The 16,849-nt window shown below is 35.5% G+C and overlaps 2 protein-coding genes across 2 annotated transcripts; one reads left to right on the top strand and one right to left on the bottom strand.

Annotated features, from left to right (window-relative positions):
- Positions 1-5,682: 5,682 nt before the first annotated feature.
- On the bottom strand, positions 5,683-6,533 carry LOC120769321. The gene is made up of 3 exons (XM_040096272.1): positions 6,385-6,533; positions 6,164-6,320; positions 5,683-6,099 (listed from the first exon to the last, which is right to left on the bottom strand). The coding sequence occupies exons 1-3, from the start codon at positions 6,467-6,469 to the stop codon at positions 5,703-5,705; spliced, it is 639 nt and encodes a 212-aa protein (XP_039952206.1). The 5' UTR covers positions 6,470-6,533; the 3' UTR covers positions 5,683-5,702.
- An 810-nt stretch (positions 6,534-7,343) lies between these two features.
- On the top strand, positions 7,344-9,277 carry LOC120769040 (protein mushroom body miniature). Its single transcript, XM_040095884.1, has 2 exons — positions 7,344-8,520; positions 8,603-9,277. The coding sequence occupies exons 1-2, from the start codon at positions 7,411-7,413 to the stop codon at positions 9,212-9,214; spliced, it is 1,722 nt and encodes a 573-aa protein (XP_039951818.1). The 5' UTR covers positions 7,344-7,410; the 3' UTR covers positions 9,215-9,277.
- The last annotated feature ends 7,572 nt before the right edge of the window (positions 9,278-16,849 follow it).

Raw genomic sequence — 16,849 nt, 5'->3', positions numbered from 1 at the left:
ATTAATAAATTTATGCTTAGAAATTTAAATAAATACAACAGTACACTTTCACTGGTTTTCTTCATTTGAACAATTCCCACACATGCTACTCTATTTATTGTGGATGTGCCTAAAACTAATTATATACATATTTTCTCGCAACAATATTCTAAATATTCCACTGAAATTTTTCCTGCAAAGACGAATGAATTAATATTATTTTGGGAATTTCAAAAAGTGTTTACTTTTCTGTTTACAATTTGTATGCATTTCTATGCTTGTTCTTCTCAACGCAAAACTGTTACGTCACGAAATTGTTGAACAATGTATTTGTTTTTGTAAGAATTGTCAAGAGCTAAACCGAAAAAAACTAACTGTAAACTAGTGTCGTAATCTTATATTCTATCATTCTTGCTCCCAACCACAGCATTGTGATATTTTCAAGCTTCAATTTTTGCTTTGAAGCAGGCAATCGCAATGTATGCAAATATGTATACTTTTGCGTTTGCCGTCGTCATTTCCATATTGGCATGTAAACATATGTAATTATGATATGAGTACAATTTTGTATGAATGCATGAATAGTAATATTTATAGCCAATTTGGACTTGCATATTTAAAAATTTTATTTAATTTTTACATAATATACTATACTAATAAATGTTTTTGTATTATGTTTCTTAGTAATAGAAATTGAATTTATCACAACAATATATGTATAAATATATCGTCTATCATATTAATCTTATTATTTGCTCATATGATTGCACGGATACGCATGTGCGCATTCAAAAATTCAAATCATGATTTTATCACTTATCAATATACTACATGTGCGCGGATTGATTTGCATGTTCATATACATTCATTTATATGTACATATATTTGTATACACTTCCGAACAAATAATGCATAAGCATACAAACATACATATGCGTACACATGTGAATATGTCACCAACAAAAAATTTTAACATTGTTCTACAATAACAGAATCAAATAACAGAAGTATCACAAGTCAATATGGCAGCCAAATTGGCGAAATGAGAAAAGTGGCAATAACGCAGTTGTCGATTTATAATATTTATCCATTCCAAAATATTTTTCCGTGACTCGCAAAAATTTGCGTCAATATGTATTCACGCTCATACGTATCTTCTTCTTCTTCTTAATTGGCGTAGACACCGCTTACGCGATTATAGCCGAGTTAACAACAGCGCGCCAGTCGTTTCTTCTTTTCGCTGCGTGGCGCCAATTGGATATTCCAAGCGAAGCCAGGTCCTTCTCCACTTGGTCCTTCCAACGGGTGGAGGTCTTCCTCTTCCTCTGCTTCCCCGGCGGGTACTGCTTCGAATACTTTCAGAGCTGGAGTGTTTTCATCCATCCGGACAACATGACCCTAGCCAGCGTAGCCGCTGTCTTTTAATTCGCTGAACTATGTCAATGTCGTCATATATCTCGTACAGCTCATCGTTCCATCGGATGCGATATTCGCCGTGGCCAATGCGCAAAGGACCATAAATCTTTCGCAGAATTTTTCTCTCGAAAACTCGTAACGTCGACTCATCGGTTGATGTCATCGCCCAAGCCTCTGCACCATATAGCAGGACGGGAATTATGAGCGACTTATAGAGTTTTGCTTTTGTTCGTCGAGAGAGGACTTTACTTTTCAATTGCCTACTTAGTCCGAAGTAGCACCTGTTGGCAAGAGCAATCCTGCGTTGGATTTCCAGGCTGACATTATTAGTGGTGTTGATGCTGGTTCCTAAATAGACGAAATTATCTACAACTTCAAAGTTATGACTGTCAACAGTGACGTGAGAGCCAAGTCGCGAGTGCGACGACTGTTTGTTTGATGACAGGAGATATTTCGTTTTGCCCTCGTTCACTACCAGACCCATTTTCTGTGCTTCCTTGTCCAGCCAGAAAGCAGAACTAACGGCGCGGGTGTTGAGGCCGATGATATCAATATCGTCGGCATACGCCAACAGCTGTACACTCTTATAGAAGATGGTACCTTCTCTGTTTAGTTCTGCAGCTCGAACTATTTTCTCCAGGAGCAGGATGAAGAAGTCGCACGATAGGGAGTCGCCTTGTCTGAAACCTCGTTTGGTATCGAACGGCTCGGAGAGGTCCTTCCCGATCCTGACGGAGCTTTTCGTGTTGTTCAACGTCAGTTTACACAGCCGTATTAGTTTTGCGGGGATACCAAATTCAGACATCGCGGCATAAAGGCAGCTCCTTTTCGTGCTGTCGAAAGCAGCCTTGAAATCGACGAAGAGGTGGTGTGTGTCGATTCTCCTTTCACGGGTCTTTTTCAAGATTTGGCGCATGGTTTGGCGCAAATTTTCCAGGCATGGTGCTATAGAGTAGCATTCGGCGAGTTCCTCGCAACGCTATAAAAAGTCGTGTAAATTTTCGCTCAACTACCGGGCAGGGCCATCGCGAGCACTGGCATCACCCGGCGGTGATGCCTTTTTCTGCGAGAATTCCCCCCTCCTACTGTATAGCTGGCTGAAGAGTCATCGCGTGCATTGGCATGATGGCTTTTCTGTGCGATGTCTACCCCATACTGTTTACTTCTACTTTTATATACAATGCTACCTATTTCTACTATTGTTACACTTACCCCTGCCTGTTGCTGCCGATGGCGACCGTCCTCGCCGGAGTGCTGGAAGAAAATGATCGCACTGGAAGTGAAGTGCTTGCTTATATAGCAGCACAGCGCAGCTTTCGTCAGTGTAGTGGGGCGAGTTGTGTGCGTAGCTTTGCTCAGTGCGGTGAGGTGAAGTTTAGGATAATTCTGGTATGGTGGAAAGCTCTACGTTGAGGTCGGGTGTAGTGGTGTTGACGTAAATTATTGTAAGGTGGTGAAAGCCACGTTACAAATATTAGTAAATAGTAAATACAAAATTTATCAATTCTCATCCATAATTTCAACAACTCTTACATCTATCATTATGAGCATTTTCATCATTATTATCAGGATTTTCTTCAAATTCTAAAACTGAAACAATAGGTCTGTGGTAACTAAAGTATGAAATGAACAATTTTGATTTAAATCTATTTATATATCTCGTGAATACTGCATTAATAGTAGTTTTGTATTTTGTTGTGCTAAGATTGCGATCATTGGTAAGTTCTTTGATATTCCACTTTTAACAGCGAAAAATGCGTACAAAACACACCTCTCACACAGAGAACATAAAGACATTTTTTTGTGTTCTCTGTCTCACATACCCAAGAAAATGAAGACATAAATATGTATATGTATGCATGCCCATGATGATAATCCCAACCAAGAATGATAGAATACAAGATTACGACGACCGCCATTACGAAACGTCATAGTTCCGTGTTGAGAAGAACAAGAGTGAAAAACTGTCAAACGGTTGTTTGTAAGTCCTAAAACTAAAAGAGTCAGATATAGGGTTATATATACCAAAGTGATCAGGGCGACGAGTAGAGTCGAAATCCGGATGTCTGTCTGTCCGTCCGTCTGTCCGTCCGTCCGTCCGTCGTCGTCCGTCCGTCGTCCGTCCGTCTGTCCGTCCGTCTGTCCGTCCGTCCGTGCAAGCTGTAACTTGAGTAAAAATAGAGATATCATGATGAAACTTGGTACACGTATTTCTTGGCTCCATAAGAAGGTTAAGTTCGAAGATGGGCCGAATCGACCCACTGCCACGCCCACAAAATGGCGGAAACCGAAAACCTATAAAGTGTCATAACTAAGCCATAAATAAAGATATTAAAAGTGAAATTTGGCACAAAGGATCGCATTAGGGAGGGGCATATTTGGACCCAATTGTTTTGGAAAAGTGGGCGTGGCCCGCCCCCTACTAAGTTTTTTGTACATATCTCGGAAACTATTATAGCTATGTCAACCAAACTCTACAGAGCCGTTTTTTAAGGCATTTCCATATACAGTTCAAAATGGAAGAAATCGGATAATAACCACGCCCACCTCCCATACAAAGGTTATGTTGAAAATCACTAAAAGTGCGTTAACCGACTCATAAAAAACGTCAGAAACACTAAATTTTACGGAAGAAGTGGCAGAAGGAAGCTGCATCCAGGCTTTTTTTAAAAATTGAAAATAGGCGTGGCGCCGCCCACTTATGGACCAAGAACCATATCTCAGGAACTACTCAACCGATTTCAATGAAACCATTGGTTTTCGGAAAGCGCTCATACGTATACTTACATATATATTTAGGCACGTTTGTTGCCAAAGCTGTTACAGCGGCAAGGGAAGCGTTGACAATCGGCGGCCATTCGTTTGTTTTGTTCGGCACAGCTTGTATTTTCTATCACACAAGTGCTGAACACAATGAGCGCGACAGACTGCAAACGACATCTGTCAAATATTGGAATACACAAGTTCTTAGGGACACAGTTATTGAGGCAGCTGCACAACTACATAACTGTGTCCCTAAGAACGTGTGTATTTTATTATTTGACAGATGTCGCTTGCAGTCTGTCGTGCTCAAAGTGTTCAGCACTTGACTCTTTGACAAAACGCCAGTTTCAGCCATTGGTTGACCGAAAACGGAGATCCGAAAGTTTCGTGCGATACTTTTTATTGTGAATGTATGTATGTACATACATATGTATGTGGCTCGCGTTTGCTTTCGTAAACGTACGGACAAATGTGCCAAAGAAATACATAATATATGTACATGGCCAAATGAGCTTCAACGTACTACACCCGCATACAACCCTACATAGAGCCGCAACATCGACACCCCGCATTCATCATTTCACCACACAAATTCCACAACATTTCCACACATAACATCCACAATGTCACCGCTACAGCAGATCTAGCAGCTGACCGGCACCCACGCCAAAAAGCTGAAAAAGGAATAACGGGCGGCGAGCCGGCCCCTTTTTTCAACGTCACGCTCAAGCAAGTAACAACGCGCGCTCGACCTCATTTGTTTCTTCGCTCAACCTCATTTTTTTCATCGTTCGACCGCAGTTTTTTCATCGCTCGACCTCATTGGTTTCATCGCTCGACCTCAGTTTGTTTCATAAAGAAATCGTATCAAAATTGTATTTATCATAAAAAACCAAAAGCCTTGAATTGAAGTTGTGATTTCTGATTTTTCTCAATAAATACTCCCGGTTTATTCCTTCGTTGGAAAACAAGAAAAAAAGGTAGTTTTACGGTTTAAGGTATTGAGCTAGTATGTGACGTGACTAGTACATATTTATATGCCATAGAAATTCTATTGGTGCTAATATGGAAATGATAACGAAATAATGCGAATATGCGTATTTCATGAAGGTCATCAATTTTCTTTGAAGAAATTATATACATATAAATATAACTTTATTGAAATAATAAAAAAATAAAATTAAATAATTTTTTTCCTAATTTTAAATTAAATTAAAATTTCTATAATTTTTCTGAAAAAAGTGGTTCATATGATACAAGATAAATCACGCATATGTGACTCAGAGAATGCTTCTTTACATTCTCATCAAGCGCTAACGCAAGACGAAGTGCTTTTGATACCCGAGATCTTCTTAAATATTATCTCTTCTTTAATAAATAAGTAAATAATTCAATAAATGTATTATAAAATAAATATGTCGGTTCTACGTAACCTGTATGGATTTGTATTCCTCAAAATTGTTTGCGCTGAAATAACAAAAACAACAACTACAAAATAAATAAATAACTTTGTACTTTTTTATATATTTGAAATGAATGTGCTTTTATTTAAAATGATAAATATTATAATGAAAAATATTTCTACGATTCACCAAAAATTGGTGGAATGTTTGAGAAATTTGGAGTTGTAACTCCGACATTTCCAGGCTATTTAAATTAGCTCCCTCCGCCTGCTTGACAAGGCTTTCAAAAAATAATTGAATTGCGGATCTCTCCGTGTCACCGACCAATATTTCCGCGGCTAGCGACGTCACTCTTTGAAAGTCTCTATTCGAGCTTTCAAGTAATTCCTCAATTTTACGTTTCCGTCCAGTCTGTGTCTGCGTCTGCGGTGATTGAGAAAAGATATTTAAATTGACACTGCTACAGGCGGATTCACCAAAGTCGCTGAGGAAAGAGTCGTCACCTTCTGTCGTTACGGTGCCATAATTGCCTTGTGTGCTGAAAATGCATATATAATAAATAATACAATTATACAAATAAAACAAGATTATACAAAACCTACTTCAAGTTGTCCATTTCAACGTCCTTTAAAAACTTTAGGCTCTCCATCCACTTCCACTTTTTGTCTGGCGAATACACGCCGCTTCCTGATGGTCTCTTTTTTAAGTCTTTGTAAAATTTATCTCGTAGGGTCCTCCAACGGGCCTTTAGCTTCTCATCTAAAAACATTCAAAACATGAATAAATATAAATTTTCTGTTAGGTTATAAAATTAAAGATTTACCTGGAATATGCAATTTCTCCGATAGCTCCTGAAATTTGGCGTCCCTCAGGTAGCTATTTTTTATAATTCCTATCACTTTTGTCATATAGGAACCGGTTTTCGCTAACAAATTCAATCAATTTTTCTTCCATTTTTTTATATCTTTTGTTTATTTTCACTGAACAGCTGAGCGCAATTTAAAATGTTGCCGGACTATGCTCAAAAATTAATTATTTGAATGTTGTCAGCACTGCCTCTGCGCAGAGAAATTCAAATTGCACATGCCGTGCAGATCTGCATTGAGGTGCAGAATTTGAACTGTCAAATCAGTACAAATTTTTTTTCTGCACGCAGAATTCTGCACATGTAATTCCGGCATTTGCGTGACTTTGTATATTTTTCTTCAAAGCATTTCTCTTTATTCATTCTCGCATAAATTCAGTGGTTTTACATATATTTCTGCCAGAGAACGTGCTCATTTCTGCTAAATTCACAATAGCCATGCACTATAGCCGTTCATATGTCACTAGATTCTGCAATGGGTGCTCTCGTGCCTTGAATATTTCGGTATAGGAATCTGCAATCTTGCAAGAGCAAGAGAATCACCCTTTTGTAACATCGTATTTTGTATAAAGGTCATCTTGTTTTAAATATTTTCTATTTAATGGATATAATGGACGTATTTTTTAATTTGGGAAGTCGATTTCCCGGAGAATTGAGATGCATTGTTTATAATTCATTCTTTTTTGTTTACATATTTCTCTCTTTTTAGTCTCTAATTTTGCTGTGATAATAATGTCAAAACCACAAACATGTAGCTATATATATAAAAATAAAATAAAAAAGATTTTATTCAGTATGGCATTTGTAATTTGCTTGATTTTATGGATGATTCAAAATAAACTTTATTTTTTACAGTGAAAATAATGGGCTAAGAGTATTTGGCAACACTTCCATCCCCACGTGTGTTATTCTGACAGTTCCAACTTGTGTGTTTATTTTCGTCATAGTATGGTACTTCAGATTTAAGACAAATTTTTTTTGAATATGAGTCGAAAATCATATAATTTTCGCCGAGGTGGAGGTAGTGGTAGTAAGAGTCAACGACGTTTTGGTGGTACAGGATCCCTAGGTAACTATAAAAGAAGCGGGAATCGAAATGATGGACATGCAGAAAACCGTAGCTGGGGTGGCGACAATTTTAATCGGTCTTACAATGGCAGTAACAACCACAGCAACAATAATAATAGTTTTGGGTCGATTAGTAATTCAAAACTTAATAATCAAGAAGTTGGCTTTCAAAAGTTTCGTGATCCAAATGCGTTAGAACAACATAATGGTAATTCCAGGTATCACCATAATTCACAAGGTCGTAATGGACGTGGCCGTGGTCAAGATATGCATGGTGGAAAGGCACATTTTGGAAATGAGACTTATAAAAATGAATTAAATTGGTATGAAGATCAGAGAAATGCTCACTTAATACAAGCCGATGAACAAAATCAAAATTATTCATCGTCACCGGCGATGCAAGTATCTTCCACAAGTAGTATGCCTCAAACCATATCATCAGTTACTCCATCTTCCATAACTTTAACAACACCAAAAAACCCTCCTCATGATGAAGAGTGTAATTTGGAAAGTAAGAAGCATATATTAAAAAACATAAAACAAGAAAAAACCGAGGTAGAAGAGGCTAATCGTATTTCAAAACAAACACATAAACCTGCAAGCTCTTCTAGTTCCTCTTCAGAATCTTCTGAAAGTGAAGATGAGGCGCTAACAAGCAAGCAGCCTCAAAATATAGCTAAAAGTAACACCATTAAAGTAAAACAAGAAGCACTGGGTAACCAAATACATAAAATAAGCACAGAACAGTCAACTTCTTCTGATTCTTCCTCTTCGTCCTCTTCTTCGGAGGAAGATAATAAAATAAGTGATAAAGTAAGTACAAAGCCCAATATTATCATGGAAAAAGGATTGAAAATTGCAAAAAAACAATCGAAGAAAAAGCAATCATCCGAAGAGGACTTAATATGTCTTGGCAAATTAGAAAGAAATTTTGTAATTGAAGATGATGTATCAGAGGATACTGAAATATCATCACATAATAAGTCCGGAACGATCAAGAACCAATGTTTGATATGTGATATGCAGGTAAAACATTGTTTTTTAATATTTTGAAAATTTTACTGTATTTTATATTTATTCTTTTTAAACATAATATATTTTCGCCTAGGGTCACACTGCATTCGAATGTCAAATGATTTGCAAAAACTGCTCTGCGCCATATCACAATATGAAAAATTGCCCCAAACCAGCAAACCTCAGCACTATGCTTCAATCTTACATGGAATTCTGCATTGGTCAAATGAGTCAGTTCAATCCCGAAAAAAAATTCATGATGCCCTCCAATATTTGTATTAGTGAAAACTCCTTGACGAAAAGCAATGAACAAAGTACTGTACAAAATAAAAAGGTCAAAAGGCTGCGGACAAAATCGGAGGATTCGCTAAAAAGAATAACAAAACGCAAACACAGATACGCTTCTAAATCTAGTGATGACGAAGAAGATGAAAAGGATGACGCAAAGAATAAAACAAGAACAGAAACATCTGAATCAGAATCAGAAAGTGATTCAAGTGAAGAATTAATATCTACAAAAGTGAAAAAGAGGCGCACAAAGATGTCTAGTCCGATGAAAACCCCTAAATTCCACAATACATTTGTACCACCATTTTCATCGTTTCCCGCTTTTGGTGCAGCTGCTGCTACTTACAATCCACTACTCTTAAGTCAACTTATGAACAGCGGTGGTTTTGGTGCCGCCGACAAACTGATTTTTCAATAAATTATAAATAATTAAGTTCTAACAATATTCTCACTTTGTAATATACATATTTGACGAACAGAATGTGCGGTGAATATTTACTAAACTTTGTAATGTATGTACATACATTTTTTTTAGAGGAATTTTTTAAATGCCAACTTTATATGTTTATGAAGTAAATCCTTCTAAATTTGAGTATAAGAACTTTTCAATATGTAATTTATATTTTGAAATAGGATATTGCACATACAAATGTGAACATAAGTTGTATCCGGCTTGAAAGATCAGAAGTAAAGAGCTACAATTATTATTATTGTGATATACAATAATCCACAAAAATAAAATAATACATTTTCAGTAAGAAAAATGCTTTTTGTTTTCAAATTCAATATCACTAATAATGTAGTTATTAATATTTCATACATCTCAAATGAACTTCAATTAGCACATTTAATCATAGTTTATGTTAAATAAACTTAAAAACTAGTTCTACATTAAAATAGAAGGAGTCTATATAATATTAAAAGTTTTAAAAAATTAAATTAGAACGGTTTCGAACCTTTCCAGAATAATAAAATTATTCTTATTTCATTGAATAATTAACATAGCATTACACTTCTTTGAAATAGGGAATATTAGCCATTGTATTTCTACAATGATATGAGCTCCTGAGAACGCTCAAACAGTAATCGTTTCAAAACCTTTTTCATTCTCCTTGTTCCTTAGAGCCTTATCACACGAGGCAACTTTTGTTGCGGCAACTCTTGGTTTATAGGCGAGGGGGCGACGAGGAGAGGGGAATCGCGCCGAGTTTCCAGTGTTGAGCAACTCGCTTTGTGTTCTTATTCGTAGCAGTTCGCTGCGACGTTTTTCGGCATTCGTGTTCTTTTTTTCGTAGTACATAGTTGCATTTGCGTATATTTTTTTGAAATTAATATTTTGAATATATTTAAAAAATTTAATTTCATCTTTTGGTAAGTAATTTGCAAATATGTATACAAATATACATAATATAATATAAATATTTTAGAAAATGGAGTATGACAAAAAAATCTAATTAATTAAAGATATTGTGAAATGTATGGAGGAAGCCATACAAATTGACTTAGACGATAGTAAAAAGGGTGATATATATTTGTTTTAATAAATAAAATGTATTTCTTAATTGACAGAGCTGATTAATATATGTGATACCTATAAGGAAAAAGAAGCGACAATGGGTTAAAGTAAAGAGTAGACAATGGGTTAAAGTAAAGTGAAAGAGAATGAGAAAAAAACTCGAGCAGAGTTGCGCAACACAAGTTGCTCGTGTGAAGGTAATGGGCGACAGTAAAAGAGAATCGCCCGAGAATTAGCAACTAAAGTTGCCCCATGTAATCGCAAACTTATTGGCGCAGGCACTGCAGAGAACGTCTATCATAGAGAAGGTTCACGGCGCGAAGAACGTAAAAATATTTTTCGCTAACTCGGTCGAGATGGAGGTGTTTCACCACAGCCAGCTCTGCAGCAGAAATTTTAACATTTTGCTTGAACAGAGCAGCGCGTGGAATAAAAATTATGCTCAAAACTATATATTGCTCTAACAGACGTACATATGTATGTACATATGTATGTTCGCTCTTTTGCTTATATTTTTATACGTTTATATGCAAACATGTGTATTCGTATGAATTCTTTTTGTGTACATACATATTTATGAATACACTAGCCGACCCCGCAGACGTAGTCCTGCGCGAAATTATTGCCCCAATTGCGGTTTTCAACCCAACTGCATTTCAGTCGAAGTTTAAAAATTCGGTATTGCCAACTTCCACTCAATCCGTCAAAAAAATGGCGGTTGAAGTATGATCTAACTTCAACTTTTTTTGGTATTGCGGTTTTCAACTCTGTACAAGTGGGGTTGACTAGTATATAAACAAACAAGCTTAATAGCAGTTGAATTTCAACATTCCTGCAGTGAAATACAAAAAAATATTAAAGAAAAATGGAGGACGGGTAAAATAACTATTTTAATTAATGTTAAATTAATTTTAATTAATATTTTTTATAAATTTTTAGAAGAAATAAAGTTGCAACAAAAAAGCCATTCGAAAAATTGGTGGAGTTAATGGAGAAGTTTCCAGAAGTAGGAAGAGGAAAGCCACAATTTGGAAACAATAAATTCAAATTGAGGTGCAGCGCCTCAAAATTGGTAAATTAAAATCTTCGCAAAGATTTTATTTTTTTTTTGGTTATTTAAGACACAAAGTAATATTTTTTAAATTTTATTTTATTTTTAATAATTCTGGAATGAAGTGATATTTTATATTTTTGTACCATAGTTTAAGTTTACCCTAAAAAATGAAGTGATATTGTTATTTAATGAATTTATTTAAATAAAATTTAAATATATGCCTGAATAAATAGCACATTAGAAATAATAAATGAATATTTGAATGAATTATTGCGAATTATTCGAGCCGTATCCTCTTCTTCTCTTTCTATGTCCAAAATATCATTGGTCATTGTAGTATGTGAAGTAGATGGTATTTCTTCCGGAGATTCCACTTGAAAGTGTTGGCAAATATTGTGCAATGCGCAACAAGCATTCACAATTTGCGTAGCCTTTTCGGGAGTGTAATGTAAACCTCGTACAGATAAAAGACATCGAAATCTACTCTTGAGTACACCAATTGTCCGCTCTACAATATTCCGGGCCTTTGAGTGTGCTGTATTGTAGCGTGCTTGGCAGGAATAAGGGGATGTTAAACTTATTCCAGTGTGAGAGCGCCTCAAAATAAGCGTTTTTTATTAATTGTAAAACACCCAATTCGCATTTTCCACACCACCTATGAGGTATGCAAAATGGCGCGTTACCGAAGTTATTTTTGGGTGCTCGGTTCCCCAGTAGGCCTATATCACCCATTAAAAATTTATTTACATAAAAAAAATGAAAAAAAACATAACGATAACACTTCATATACGAGTATAATAGTATAAAAAAAGTAACAAAAACAATATCACTTCATATCATATAATAATACTATACGAGTATAATACCTAAAACTATAAAAATAAACGTACTATATATACAAATGCCAATATTTAAGCCCCAAATTCTAATTTGTAATTAAAAACTTTCTATTCTTTATCGTTCTAACTTTAGAGGCTCTTAATGCGAATCTGCTTAAAAAGTATTATTTTAGTATAAAATATTTAGCTCATTGCAACCACTAGAAAAGGAAGATAAAAACTACAAATGAGAAACACACAAAATTTTATTCTTAAAATTGGGTAATGATAAATATTTATTTAAAAATCTAATTCTAATAAATAGAGCAATAACTACCTTTGGGTCACAGTCTTCACAACACAAGAAGGGCCTAATATCTTTTAATTTAGTAAAAAGAATTTCTCCTAATCCTATTTTATGACAATTTCTGTCAAATTCCTCAACAAATTTTATTTCTAAATTATTAATAAATGCAACAAATTCTTGAGGCGGCTTCACTAAGTTGCATTTATCAATCTGGTTTTGGTGTATGAAGATGAATTCATCAGAAGGAATTTCATCTCCTAAATAAGGTAATGGCAGGATGCATGTGTGTATTTTAAAAATTTTCAAATAAAGGTAGCCGCAAAAATAGTTAAAAGCATTTTCCTTTAAAAAGTTAATTTCTAAACTACTATCTAAAGTAATGGATCTAACAATGGAGTGTTCGGGCAGTGGTAAACCCTGGAAATCCTGCCAAGAAAGGTCACTTAAAACGGAATCATTGCACACATTAAGAAGAACATTATGGCTATGTTCTGAAATAACTGTGGCTTCGGGTTCTAAAGGCAGCTCACAGTTACCTTTTGTTACGATATTTACGTAACGTAAACCCCACGACTTCCTAAATAAACTAGAGAACATAAAAGGTGTAACTCTAGTACCTCCCCTACTTCTAATCTGACCAAAAAAATGCTCTAACCTGTCCTGACATAGTCGTTTTGTCTTTAGGTAAGGAAATCCTGAGTGTGACAGCAATCGCCACAATCGTCTTAAACTATTAATATTAATTAACCACCCCTTAATAAAATTGAAATTATTTGTTGTGTTGTTTCCTAACTCATCTACGACCCGAATTGTTTTTAAAACTTTTTCTGCCTCATCTAAAAACTGGTTTTGCTCTGGGGAACTTATAAAAACTTTTTTTGTGGGTACAATGGCCTCAGTGAAACTACTATTAAAGATATCGAATAATTTATTGAAAAAAGAAACGAAATCCGCGGTATTAATAAAGCTCATACTATTTGAGCTTAAGGCTCCCAAGCTGTAAAGAGAAAGCATAACTGAAGCGACCGTATTACTTAACACTTGAGACGCGAATTTAACTTTTATTTTTTGAAAGGTATTGGGGTAAATATGAGCAGCGGTTAATTTATGCGCACACCGATAACTCGACTTAGAGTCCTGTTTATAGAAATGGACTATATCTGACCAACATACGCGACTATTTTTATAATCAACTTTATTTTTCATATTTTGTAAACAGTTTCGACTACATTTTAATAAATGGGGGCTATCGTAAAAAAAACATATTTCCTTACCATTAACATTGAAAAAAGGCCGTGACATTGAAACACCTAACAAATTGGCTAAATTTTGAAAATTGGTACCCTGGTCAAAAACAAAATGGCAAGGAACTAGCCCTATATTTTGAAGTTGGGTAATGGCTTCAAGAATATATTTCTTGAGGACATCCCCTTTACATGAGCCTCTAATAAAGAAATAAGCTAACGGGTGGGACCAAGGTTCCCCACCTATACCTTGCACCATTATGGTCATTGCAGTTGTGGCTATTCTAGATGTGCGATTTTCATCGCCATAATCTTCCAGACCTATCACCCTATCAAATTTCCTATCATACTGCAAATGACATTTCAGTGACATTTCATCACAAGAAACTGATATGAACTTTTGTTCGAAAGAAAATCCCTTACTCCTAATTTGTAAAGACTTTATGCTGCTTTGGGTGCAACCTGGGAAACGAGGCCAATCTGCGACAAAATTATGTAACGTAATTTCCGAGGGAAAACTAAGTTGGTGCTTTAGGTAACGGTAAGCGATTGGCGACAAAAAAAATACACCCAAAGCTAAAGTTTTAAGAAAACTATCATATCGCCGACCTTGACTTTGGCGATTACTATTCACAAAACTACTCCTAATACAAGCACCTAACTGAGGAGGAACTTTGCTGCAAACTATCTCAAGAGGATCTGACTTTTCCCTAAATGAACTACTTCTTAACATTTCCCTACATCTTTCTAATTCAGTTGCCATTTGGACCAACTGAGCTTTTAAACTCATATTCTCCTGTTCTTTTTCATCTAATTTTATTTTTAAAATCCTGTTCTCTTCCCTTAATTTTTTTTTTTCTATCTGTCCCTGCTGTCAGACCCCTACCTGTTTGCGCGGCTTTTTCATTACTATTTAGTAGTTCCTCCTCAAGAAGTGGCAGAGGCTCTAAAATATTATCGCGGTCTTCCCTTTCGGAAGCAGCTGCCTCGATGCACCGTTTGCATTTGAGGCAGATCCTTCCATTTGGGGAAAAAAATCTTCAACGCCCATTTCAATAGGGTTTTCAAAAAAAGAATTTGGGGCGTTAAACATTGGCTCAATAACTAAATTTATATCCGGAACGGCTCTCGGACGCAATTTTTTTGCGTTACGCATTTCTTCAGAAAAATGCCGCTCACACACAAAAATATGTTTAGGTGTTTTTTCATTTTGATCTTCAAAAACATCTAAACGTTTGAGCCAACATTTACGCCTATTAAAAGAAAATACGAAATGTTATATATAATCATAAAATATGTATAATAATAATAATAATAGTGCAAAAAGTGCATATTTAATGAATATTTAAAAGTACGATTTGTTTTTATAAATATTCTAAATATTCAAAGATAAATCGTTACTTTAAAATAATTTATTTAGTTAATTAACGGCAATGGAAACAAATTGACAATTAAGCTCTTAATACGTAGAGCGCGACAGACTGCAGGCGACATTTGTCAAATATTAAAATACACACGTTCTTAAAGACATAGTTATTGAGGCAGCTGCACGACTACATAACTGTGTCCATAAGAACGTGTGTATTTTAATATTTGACAAATGTCGCTTGCAGTCTGTCGCGATCTACATGTTAAGCATATCACACTTAAAAATACCCGGGATTTCAAATTCATTATCCAATCTATTTTACTTGCACAATTGAAACACTTATTTCATGGAAATCAAAGTCACAAACACTTTTTGCACTATGTAGCGTTTTTTACTCACCGTTCGAGATCCGTTCCACTGTTCGGAAAACTGAATATTCTGCCTCCCTCGCTGCAGCCAGCAACACATTTCTTCCAACTGCTGGTTGTTTTCGGAATTTTGTCTGTAAAATAAAATAAACAAGTATTAAATAAATGCAAATTTATTTAATAAAAATTAAAATGTACTTACAGCTTTCAATCTGCGTGCTTTTTCGCATTCGGTATTCTTCGAAATAATGGCCGTTAGAAATGGAGACAAAAAAATGAAAAATGTCTCCATTCGAATAATAATTTTGCAGGATTTTAATATGGTCGTCCCTCTTTTCCAATTGCTAAACGTTAAAACCTACTGAACTCGATTAGCTGTCAAAGTTCAGTAGGTTTTGACGTTTAGCAATTGCTCTCTCACTTCCAGTGAGAGAGGAGTTAAAGATCTCTTTATCTCTGGTGCTTGGGGTGAAGAAGCTTCCGCCAAGCGATAAGGCGCCATTAAAAATTTGTGCAGAGGATAGCCAGCGTCGCCTAAGAAATTACATTACTCTAATTATTTATCAATAAATACGATAAAGTCTTACCCAAGATCCAAGTGTTATTCTGTATGTTGTTCTGTAAATGCACTTTCAAATCGCTAACATTGAAAACAAAAGAGTCATGATTTGCGCCTGAATGCCTAGCATCCACATACCGAATAGACATTTTATAATCCCAAAGCTAAAAATTTTAAGAAATTATACCATTTTGTTTCTAATATAATTCAGATTTTATTTATACAATCATCACATTTAAACGGTAGTAGCCCTTTCTGTTATGATAAAGATGTTGCACTTCTTTTCTTAGTGAAATAATGCGAACATGAGTTCCGTCGATGCAACCAACTACTCCCGGAAAGCACTTTTTGAATAAAATGAAACTTTTGAAGCGTTTTGCTCCTCCTCAGTCATTTGAATTTTAATACATTGGGCACAAATACGTTGTTCAATTATATTTAGAACCTCTTTAATTACTAAAGATATCGTAGGTTGCGCCAACCCAATGTTAAAATCATTTCCACTGCATTTTTGATAACCACCGTCAGCAAGGAAACGCAGAGTTGCGCATAATTTTAATATAGAAGGTATGGCCGTTCCTCGCACACGTTTGTGGAAATGTTCCTTCATCTCATTCAGTAAAAAACAAAATGCTTCTTTATTTAATCGAAAATAACTTATGAATCTGCAACAAACATTATTAAAAAGCAATTCAATTGTGAAAAAACTATGGCTTACTTTGCGTTTGGAAGCTCCAATGGATTTGAGTGATCACGTTTGCCCACAAGCGGCTTTTCGCGACGATGGTAAACGCTAAAAATCATAAATTGAACAACTT

The sequence above is a fragment of the Bactrocera tryoni genome, chromosome 2, assembly GCF_016617805.1.
Source record: "Bactrocera tryoni isolate S06 chromosome 2, CSIRO_BtryS06_freeze2, whole genome shotgun sequence".
NCBI classification, from domain to species: domain Eukaryota; kingdom Metazoa; phylum Arthropoda; class Insecta; order Diptera; family Tephritidae; genus Bactrocera; species Bactrocera tryoni.
This window is presented reverse-complemented; position numbering and strand designations above follow the sequence as displayed.

Excerpts from the sequence above, each read along its gene's own strand:
- LOC120769321 (XM_040096272.1), bottom strand. The coding sequence starts at position 6,469 with ATGACAAAAGTGATAGGAATTATAAAAAATAGCTACCTGAGGGACGCC. Across the intron at positions 6,321-6,384 it reads GGAGAAATTGCATATTCCAG|ATGAGAAGCTAAAGGCCCGT; the intron begins GTAAATCTTTAA and ends GAATGTTTTTAG. Across the intron at positions 6,100-6,163 it reads GTTGAAATGGACAACTTGAA|CACACAAGGCAATTATGGCA; the intron begins GTAGGTTTTGTA and ends ATGCATTTTCAG.
- LOC120769040 (XM_040095884.1), top strand. The coding sequence starts at position 7,411 with ATGAGTCGAAAATCATATAATTTTCGCCGAGGTGGAGGTAGTGGTAGT. Across the intron at positions 8,521-8,602 it reads GTTTGATATGTGATATGCAG|GGTCACACTGCATTCGAATG; the intron begins GTAAAACATTGT and ends ATTTTCGCCTAG.